General features: G+C 34.4%; 1 protein-coding gene across 1 annotated transcript; it reads left to right on the top strand.

Annotated features, from left to right (window-relative positions):
• Positions 1 to 3,928: 3,928 nt before the first annotated feature.
• Positions 3,929 to 5,690, top strand: LOC133328337 (protein BUD31 homolog). The gene is made up of 2 exons (XM_061536908.1): positions 3,929 to 4,029; positions 5,349 to 5,690. Exons 1-2 carry the CDS (start codon positions 3,936 to 3,938, stop codon positions 5,687 to 5,689), a joined length of 435 nt encoding a protein of 144 aa, XP_061392892.1. The 5' UTR covers positions 3,929 to 3,935; the 3' UTR covers position 5,690.
• The last annotated feature ends 4,607 nt before the right edge of the window (positions 5,691 to 10,297 follow it).

The raw sequence follows: 10,297 nt of genomic DNA, 5'->3' as shown, positions 1-10,297 counted from the left end.
GTTATTGTCGTCGTTTGACTATGTGTTTATTTAATAAGTCACCAAATAAATGATGATTAAATTGAATGGCCAAATATTGTTGAGGGTAGTCATAACATTTCTTGTTATTTTGTTACCCACTTTCCGTTTGCATTGCTTTTTTTTTTGTTACATGTTTATGATTGCGGGTGTAAAGTGGATCCCCTTGTTATTGTGCCAAAAGAGGGAGAATATGTCTGCTGGCTAACTACTTTAAAAGGAAATTTGTGCAAATTACTTTAAGTTAGCAAAAAATAAATTATTATTTTTAAGGTTAAAAATATGATTCAATTGATACCCCCAAAAATAGGTGATTAACCAATAGTTTCACAATTTCTGTCGTTTTGTTGCACCTACTGCGGTGATATTTGTGACGACTTTTTTGGGCAGATTTTACTTTTGTATTTGTATCGTTGTTGTTTTTGCTGCAATTGTTGTTGTTCGTTGTATTATATGCGTAACAAAGTAATTTCTATTGTTTTAATTTTAATTATCATTTAAACGATTTCATTTTTCTTTTTATTTAGTTATCACAAACACACACTATTACACACATTTATTTGAATTTATGTTTTTTTCTTATCGCAAACACTAATCTTGTAAGGTTTTTAAGCAAATTATTTACATTTTTATTGGAGAATACAATTTTTTTGGCGACTTAAACAAGTTTCTTCAATCTAGGGATAAGCAAATCGACTTTCGACTAGGGATAAGTAAATCGACTTTTGAATAATCGATTAATCGAAGTCGACTTTTGATCTTTGAGGAAATCGTAAAGTCTACTTTCGATTTTCTTTATAAATACTTGATTTATTATACCAAACGCCAAAATTATCTAAAAAAATGCACATTCCAGAAGACAACAACATTTATATAAAAACAAAATCAAATTGTATTCTCCAATATCTCCTCACTGAGAATGATACCGCAGTTCTAAGTAGTTGGTGGTAAAGATAACGGCGATAATGAATTGTGAAATGGACGGCGTTGTAATGGAGTGTTGACGTAGGCCTACATAGCCGTTATTAAAACAGCTGTTATAATACAAGTGAAACCTAAAATAAATACGTTTGGTCAATGACTGTATTTAAATTTTTTGTGTTTTAGCACCTATTTTAATAAAACAAAATTATATATTCATCGAATACATATTAAATAAAGCATAATTAAAGGAGATAAAATATTATATGGTCTGTTCCCGTACTGCAAGAATCTACTATTTTTTACTACGATAACACTTTTTCCTTTATGATATCGAAAAAAATAGTAAAAACTCGTACATTCTTGCAGTACGGGAACAGACCAATAATCACACTTTTTATTCCTCCATCGAAAAACACTGATATGAAAAATAATAAAAAATTTAAGAATGAAAAGTAAAAAATTTTCTAGTTTTTATATATGCAAAAGGAAGTAAATTTTGTTATCGACATAATGCAATATGTATTAGAAATTTTCATTAGAAATTTCCCACCAATCACCAAGACTACATCATCTACATTGGCTACAACCTTTATTTTAAGATGATCGAATTTCAGCAGTATCTCATTTATCACCAGGAGCCACGGAAGGGGAGATAATACTCACCCCCTGTCGTGAGCCTTTGTTGACAGATTTCTTCACGGAACTCTCTCCTAAGAATGAGTTGATAATTCTGCTTTCCAGCATTCTACCTAAGCTTACGAGAGCAGAATGGATGGCCTCTGGCTTCACACTGTTGAAAGCTCCCTCAATATCGAGGAACGCTACCAAGGTGTAGCCAGAGGACTCCATATTCTTCTCAATGCGTCCAACCACCTAATGTAAGACCGTATCCACTGATTTGCCTTTGATGTATCCATTCTGGGAGTTGCTAATTTTGCTTTGATAAATAGTATTTCTAATTTCTGAGTCTAGTAACGTTTCTTGAGTAGAAAGCAGGAGAAGCTAATCGGTCTCTAGTACTTTGGTATCGTATGACTCGTCTTCCCGGCTTTCGGGATGAAGGTCAGTGTTACCTCTTTCCATAGACTAGGTATATACGATAAAAGTAGACAAGCCCTAAAAATGACTTGCAGAGAGGCTAACACTCGTTCATCTGCGTGTTGCAGCATGACCGGTATTATACCATATGAACCTCGTGATTTATAGGGTGATTTTTGGGCAGATTATAGTGTTTTCTATCATATGCTGATGCGCAGCATCAGTGGTTGGCTATAGATACTCTGCGAAATCTGGCCGCTTCGTTGACCCCTTCGATTGACTATCTATAGCAGACCCAAGACTCACGTTTAGCCTTCTTGATTTAACTCTTGTACCTATTGAACTGTTCTCTATAAACGTCCCAATATGACTTACTAGTTCTATTGTATGCTTTCCTTGCAGCCTTCCTCAAGGATGCAAGGTTTTGTGTCCACCATACTGGTTGAGATCTTTTCACAGGGTATTTTAAAGTACATGAAGCCTTATAGCTCTCCAGAAGAGTGATTGTGACATTGTTCACAGCTTCCTCAACATCCTCAACCGTTATGAGATCTTTATGACCCAGGATTGAGGATGCTGTTTTTGAGTTTGAATTTATCCCATTATTTCTTCCGAGGTTTCCTATAAGCCTTCTGTTTACCTCGCGAGATAGGAAAAATATCTGTCTATGATCCGAAAAGGAGCAAAAGCAGCGAGGATTCTCCACCTCCTCATCTGAAGGGCGTTCTCCAGTCCCTTAAAAGGTGGTGGGATCCACTGATGTTACCATTCCGCTTGGTATATCGTGGACCGCTACGTCTGCCAGTCTGCTACCTTCCCAAAGAGGGTCGCAGCTGTTAATTGTGTTCTTAAGGATGTCCGCATCCACCAACAACTGCCCAAAAAATTCGGCTCCATATGAAGTGCTTTAGGGATTGAGGCCGATCATGGCAACTAAGCCTGAATAAACTTGTTGAGGCGCCCAAGTATCAACAAGGCTGCGTTCTAATACAGTCGGGACCCTGACTGCAAACCATAGAACGCTGATGGGCACGAGGTCGCCTGACACCCCAGATTTAGAGGGGTCATTTTATGAAGTAGTGACTCAGACCTTTGAAATGGTTATTTAGGGGCGCCATTCTCGCCTCAGGATCATAAGCACTCCGTCATTTCCTTTGATACTCTCCCCCAGAGCCCGCTGATTGCCCGCGACTGTTTATTTGTTATTCAGAGTTTTTTATATTCTGAATCTCAATGGGTATGGTACACCCATTATTCGGTATTTTGGGGATTTTGGTATGTTTTTCAACCGAAATCGATCTAATTTGATTTATCAAATTCTTCTGTATTGCCAAATCGTCCTACCAAAAGTTATTATTGGCAGTTTATCGTTTATTTTAGCTCCAGTAGAACGGTACACAAATATAAACGAGAAATGTAGGTACAGTACTGAATTTTTATTCCGAGCGATTTATGAACCATGATGATAACTTTATTTGGAAAAATATTGACTTTCTTGTAAACATGCTAATGGAATATATGGTCTGTTCCAGAACCTGCAAGAATGTACAATTTTTTACTACGATAACAATTTATCCTTTATGTTATCGGAACAAATAGTAAAAATTAGTAGATTCTTGCAGTACGTGAAAAGTCAAATATTGTAAAAATAGGTAAAATTCGAGTTCTAGTGACACTCTCAATTTATTATGGTCTCTTAAACATTGTATTCCATGCGAACCTCCCTAATAACAATATACCATAATTATCGATATAAACACGCATTTCACATTAGGTAGCACTGCTGTGGTTTCATTGTGTTATCGCTATTTCACAAACACCCATCACTAAATGTCAACGAAAAGAGCAACAAACGCGTTGTGGTGGTAAGCGGTGCACATAGAAATTTGTGTAATTCCTCAAAACGTTTGGTTGGACACATTTGATTCGCCTTTTTTGGAAAGCTATTCACGGAAATGCCAAAAGTTCGAAGATCACGTAAACCCCCACCAGATGGTTGGGAATTGATAGAGCCGACATTGGAAGAATTGGAACAGAAAATGCGTGAAGGTGAGTTGGTATTACCATGGAATGTATAAAATAACATTTTGTCGAAACAATTTTATATAATTTTGTTAATGTTTTAGGCAAGTGGGTCATACTAATGAGTTTTTCGTCTATCGATTATCGCTTATCCTTCCTAATGAGTGTGGACACGAATGTGATTTGATGAATGTGAAAGGGAGGTGCACAATAGGAAGTCATAGTTCAAGTCAAAAGGAGGACAATGTCGTATTGTGGGCTGTGGAGTGGTTTTGTAGTGTTAAGAAGAAAAAAACCTTAATGAGGTTTTCTTTAGAGCACCTTCATGAGGTCATTTATTGCTATTAGACCTACATTTTCTATAGATAGGAGGCATTTATGGGATCATTTGTAGACCTCATGAAGGTCTCCTATGAGTATAGCCTTCTGAGGTATTCTATAGATTGAAGATCTTTATGACTTCTTTAAATAGAAGGTCCGTAGTAGGTCTTCTATAGATGGAAGACCCTTATGAGGACTTCTGTAGATAGTATACCCTATTGATATCTTCTATAGATAGAAAACCCATATGAGGTCGTCTATAGGTAGAATACTCGTATTAAAAGGTCGTTTACATTTAACCGGATTTGGTTTACCCAGTGGGTTTAAATGTTCAATTTGAATATATACCAAATAAATCCTCATAAAGTAGGTAAAAAGTTCTAATGTAAATGCCGTATAAGTCTTCCATAGATAGAAACCCCTTATGAGGTCTTCTACAGATAGAAGGCCCTTATGAGGTTCTATATATAGAAGACTCTTATGAGTTCTTCGAGAGACATATTATCCTTATGAGGACTTCTATATTTGGGAAATCCTTATAAGGCCTTAAATAGATCTAAGATCCTTAGGAAGTGTTCTTAAATGAAAGAGCCTTATGAGGTCTTCTATATGTAGAAGATCTTACGTGGTTTTACATATATAGTAGACCTTTAAGAATTCTTCTATATATAAGAGACAATTAAAGATGGAACACTCTTTTAAGGACTTCTATAGATCGAAGAACTTTTTAAGGTATTTTAAAAATAGAAGACCTTCGAAGAACTAAAATGTATTCCGCCTTTTAAAAGAAGTGACCAAAAAGTTATTCTAACAAATAGAAGATCTCATATATAGAGAACCATACTGGTGTCTTCTATCTTTTAGAATAACTTTTTGGCCAATTCTTCTAGAAAACAGAATAGATTTAAGTTCTTCTACAAAAATAGAAGCCAGACTTTTGGCTTCTCTGGGGTATTATAGAACGACTTTTTTTAATATATAATTAAATTCAATAATAAAGCTTTCAATTTTTCTTCTACTTACAGCTGAAACTGAACCCCATGAGGGTAAACGTATCACCGAATCGTTGTGGCCAATTTTTAAAATTCATCATCAAAAATCCCGCTATATTTATGATTTATTTTATCGCCGTAAAGCCATCAGTCGTGAACTGTACGATTATTGTTTGAAAGAGAAGATAGCCGATGCCAATTTAATTGCCAAATGGAAAAAATCAGGTTATGAGAATTTATGCTGCCTTCGTTGTATACAAACGAGAGATACGAATTTCGGTACAAATTGTATTTGTCGTGTGCCAAAATCGAAATTGGAAGAAGGACGTGTTGTGGAGTGTGTACATTGTGGTTGTCGTGGTTGTTCGGGCTAAGAAATGTTGAGCGAAACACCTGCAAAGAAAATAAGACAACACAAAAATATACTGGTACATGTGATTATATTTCACATTAAGTAGTAGCTGTAGTTATAATTTTTTAGATAATAGTATACTATATATAAAATGATAGACTTTGTGACAAATATTGCTTTCTCAATCACATGATTTTCTTTCCAAAAAATATATGTACTAAACAAAACAAAAATTTTTGTAATAAAAATAAACAACAAACAAATATGAAATGAATGCAATGAATTTTAATGTGAAACATTTGAAAAGAATGTCGGGGATGAGCAAAATGTGAGCCTAATGGCCTCTACCCTTTCAATTCTTAGGTTTGAAATTCATACGCCCTAAGAAAAATTTGAACCAGATCGAGTAGGAAGATATGCCAAGCTGATTATAAAAACCAATTTGGCTAATGATTCCATCTATAAGGTAGCTTGATGGTACTTTCTTTGTATTATAATATTCAATTAACATTTATATTTACTGAAATATATCTCAAAATATAAAGCATACTTTTAGGATTGATAGAATAAAATAAAAATGTAAAAATATCAAAAGAACATTTGATAAATCCTCGCTGTTTATAGGTGAAAAGTTTTACAATAAATTCCAAAAGAAATTCTTGTATGAAATTCTTTAAAAACACCATGTAGATATAAACGATTGTCGGACCACCAAACTAATAGGCGTGGTTTTTTATGTCCTACAGGTCATTGCTTCTTTGTGCATATGTTTGTAACAGGCAAAAGGAAACGCGATTGTTCCTTTTGAGAATATGCATAGAATCACTTTCTGAGTCGATTTATGCATGTCCGTCCGTCTATCCGTCTGTTGATATTAAATTGTAAACAAAGTACAGGTCGCATTTATCATCCGATTTGTATGAAATTTGGCACAGCTCATTTATTTGTCCTAAGGACGAGCCCTATTGAAATTGGGACAAATCGGTTCAGATTAAGATATAGCTCCCGATTTAAGGTAAATGGTGCACCAAAGTCCCTAAATATCATTCGATTTGCACGAAATTTGGCACAGCGTACAAAATTAGGCCTAAAATGACATACGTGAAGTTTTGTGAAAATCGGTTCAGATTTCGATATAGCTCCCATATATATTTTCGTCCGATTTAAGCTAAATGGTGCGCCAAAGTACGTAAATATTTTTCGATATGCACGAAATTTGGCATAGCGTACTAAATTAAGTCTAGAATGATGTGTGTTAAGTGTCGTGAAAATCGGATTAGATTTAAATATATAAGATAAATGGTGCGCCAAAGTACGTAAATATCTTTCGATATGCACGAAATTTGGCATAGCGTACTAAATTTAGTCTAGAATGATGTGTGTTAAGTTTCGTGAAAATCGGTTCAGATTTTGATATAGCCCCCATATATATTTTCGTCCGATTTATGGTAAATGGTGCCCCAAAGTCCCTAAATATCTTTCGATTTGCACGAAATTTGGTATAGCGTACTGAATTGGGTCTATGATGATGTGTGCTAAAATTGGTTCAGATTTAGATATATACTTTCGTCCGATTTAATAAAAATGGTGCACCAAAGTTCGTATATATCTTTCGTTCAATTTTATGTCAATGTTCTTTCGAAAAACCGATGTCTGGTATAAGACTATGTAGAACATATCCAAAGTGGTGAAATCGGCCCAGTCCGATTTTACTACTTTCCTTACTGGTTTTGTTTTTTTCAAGGTGTGGATTTTTAAAATAGATTTTTTCAAGGACCAGTTTTTATTTCAGGGGCCACCACAAGAGGCGTGTATTTTTAAAATAGATTTTTTCAGGGGCCATCACAAGAGGCGTGGATTTTTAAAATAGATTTTTTTCAAGGACCATCACAAGAGGCGTGGATTTTTAAAATAGATTTTTTTCAAGGACCATCACAAGAGGCGTGGATTTTTAAAATAGATTTTTTCAGGGACCATCACAAGAGGCGTGGATTTTTAAAATAGATTTTTTTCAAGGACCATCACAAGAGGCGTGGATTTTTAAAATAGATTTTTTTCAAGGACCATTACAATAGGCGTGGATTTTTAAAATAGATTTTTTTTTCAAGGACCATCACAAGAGGCGTGGATTTTTAAATCAGATTTTTTTCAAGGACCATCACAAGAGGCGTGGATTTTTAAAATAGATTTTTTTCAAAAGTCGCAATGGTCTATCTTCCAAACGAACTTTCTGTCTATGAGGTGCCAGGTATGCATTTACCATTTTGACTTCAATTATTTCTCATGGTCACATGTCATCTGAACACTGCTAAAACTAAATGCCCTTCGAAAATTGTAATTGTACCCACAAAAAAAAAAAAAAACAACTCTTTATAAAACAAAAAAGTGTGTGTCCTCATTAAGCATGCGGATGAGGGTCAAGAACATTCAGTCAGAAATTCTAGCATTTATTCTTAAAATTCTGTTGGTAGTATTTACACAATGATAATAATAATCATCCTCATCATCACCGCCATCACCATCATCATTGTCAGCAGCATCGTTTGTTTCATCATGAATTGTAAAAAAAACAACGACGACGACGATGATTTTTAACAGCATTTATTTTATTAGTACTTTATTTTTATTTAATCATAGCACAGTTAAGCACTGATTGTAAATCTTCTGGTGTTTATCCTAAAGATATATTTTTTTTAATCTTCGTGGTGTTGTTGTTTTTTAACGTCGTTGAACATGGCTGTGCTGTTTTTTCTGCGGGACTTATTTTTTATTTGTATAAAAATTATTATTTACTATTATATTTTGTTATTATTGTTATTTTTTAGTGTATCTGTTTTTTTTTTGTGTTTTGGAACTAATATATGTAGGTATTTATTTATTTTAAAGTTAATGCCATTGTTTACATTACGACAAGTTCCTTATTGTGGCGCAAATTGATGATTGGAATGTGGACCTTGAAATTTGGACCAAGTCATTTGTAAAGGTATGGAGTTATGAGATTAATTTTTTTTGACTAATTTTATCTGTCGATTTATTTTTTATCTTTTTTCCAGAGTTTTTTGAAATCTAAACTAATATTACGATTAAACAGACTAAGAAATGTAACAACAGGAAGACTAAGAAGAGTCGTAAACTAAAAATGTGTGGGTGTGTGTACCACAAAATCATGAAAAAAATGTTAAATATAGATCTATGTTTGGACATATCCCCCAACAAACCTTCCAAATCATTCGATATTTTGAAAACTTTAGCCACAATTTCCAATCGAAGGGTCTGAACTTTTGCATACCGAATTCTTAGAGGGTGATAAACCTATTTGAAAATGATTGATATGGGTCTATGTTTTGACATGCTCCACACATAACGGCATTTGTAATATTTTAGTTACATTTTCCAATGAAGGCTGTTATTTCACATTTCGGGGGTTTGGAGGGTCACATGCAGCTATGATGTTGTTGTTGCAGTCCTACGGTATCCCTATGGCTTTAACACAATGGGCTGAAGTGACAGATGTTGTCCTAGTAAGACTTTCGACTTTTTGGATCGTAGACCCCTCTTCCTTGGAAATGCTATACAGCTATTTAATTCCAAGTGTTGAAATAGACCCTATATTAAGGTCTCGTTGCATTTTCGACATTTTGAACATTTTAGATAGTCAATTATATAAAAAAGATCAACCGAGTAAAAGGCGTATTTTTTAAAATATTTTTAATATATTTTATATTTGAAACCAATATGTTGTGGTATTTTGAGGACTTTAGACAAGCGTTTTCGCGAAATTTGAGCTTCTAAACCAAATTTCCAACCTGAGTGTCCCTCATTTGGTTATTTGTTTTCTACTCGTAGCAACTTATCATGGCATATAGAGTAACTTCGGGTAATGTGGACCATGCGTCAAATGTGGACCACCCCCCATATCTAAGAAAATGCTTGAAATATGTCAATGCCGCCTTGATAAATATTTTCCTTATTAGTGAAAACAAACATCAAAATTGGTTTTTAATAAATAATTGCAATGTAGAAAATGTAGTAGTAAACAAGTGAAAAAGCGGTAAGTTCGACCGGGCCGAACTTTGGATACCATCCACCATAGATATATTGACAGCTACTAGAAATGAAAATATAGGGAACATACAAGAATGGGACCTATACCGACATTTCTAAAAACGGATTATGTAAACCATAATACAAATTTTAGAAATTTTTAAAGGATAATTATATCCTCAGCCTTATGTCTAATGAGTTTCTATACACTTTAACACGGTGAAAAAGTGCCTCATCGAAATATTGGTTCTAGACCCCATGTTTCTTTGGAGCAAATCCGTTCCAGAATATTTAGATTTCATCCGAACTTTGCCCATATTATTATATCTTCCAAGCTTAGTTCAAATTCGAAGATGGGGAATATTGGTCCACACCTTCTGGAACCTCCAATCAGGGGCTAGGTCTAAATGCGGCTATAGTTCATTATCGAACCTTACGTTCTAATTTTTTATCTAACTATCCTCCGCAGGTGAAATGATTACAAAAGAGTCTTAGAACCAAACTCAAAACGCGGAACAAATCAGATAACTATTTTAATATAAAAAAGGAGGTTATATGGGGACTACCCCAAAAAGGAGGCGAATAT

The sequence above is a fragment of the Musca vetustissima genome, unplaced genomic scaffold, assembly GCF_032173495.1.
Source record: "Musca vetustissima isolate MV318-11 ecotype Yass unplaced genomic scaffold, APGP_CSIRO_Mvet_v1 utg155288, whole genome shotgun sequence".
In the NCBI taxonomy this organism is placed as follows: domain Eukaryota; kingdom Metazoa; phylum Arthropoda; class Insecta; order Diptera; family Muscidae; genus Musca; species Musca vetustissima.
Note: the sequence above shows the minus strand (reverse complement) of the source record. Positions and strands in the feature narration are given on the sequence as shown.

Excerpts from the sequence above, each read along its gene's own strand:
- LOC133328337 (XM_061536908.1), top strand. The coding sequence starts at position 3,936 with ATGCCAAAAGTTCGAAGATCACGTAAACCCCCACCAGATGGTTGGGAA. Across the intron at positions 4,030-5,348 it reads GGAACAGAAAATGCGTGAAG|CTGAAACTGAACCCCATGAG; the intron begins GTGAGTTGGTAT and ends TTCTACTTACAG.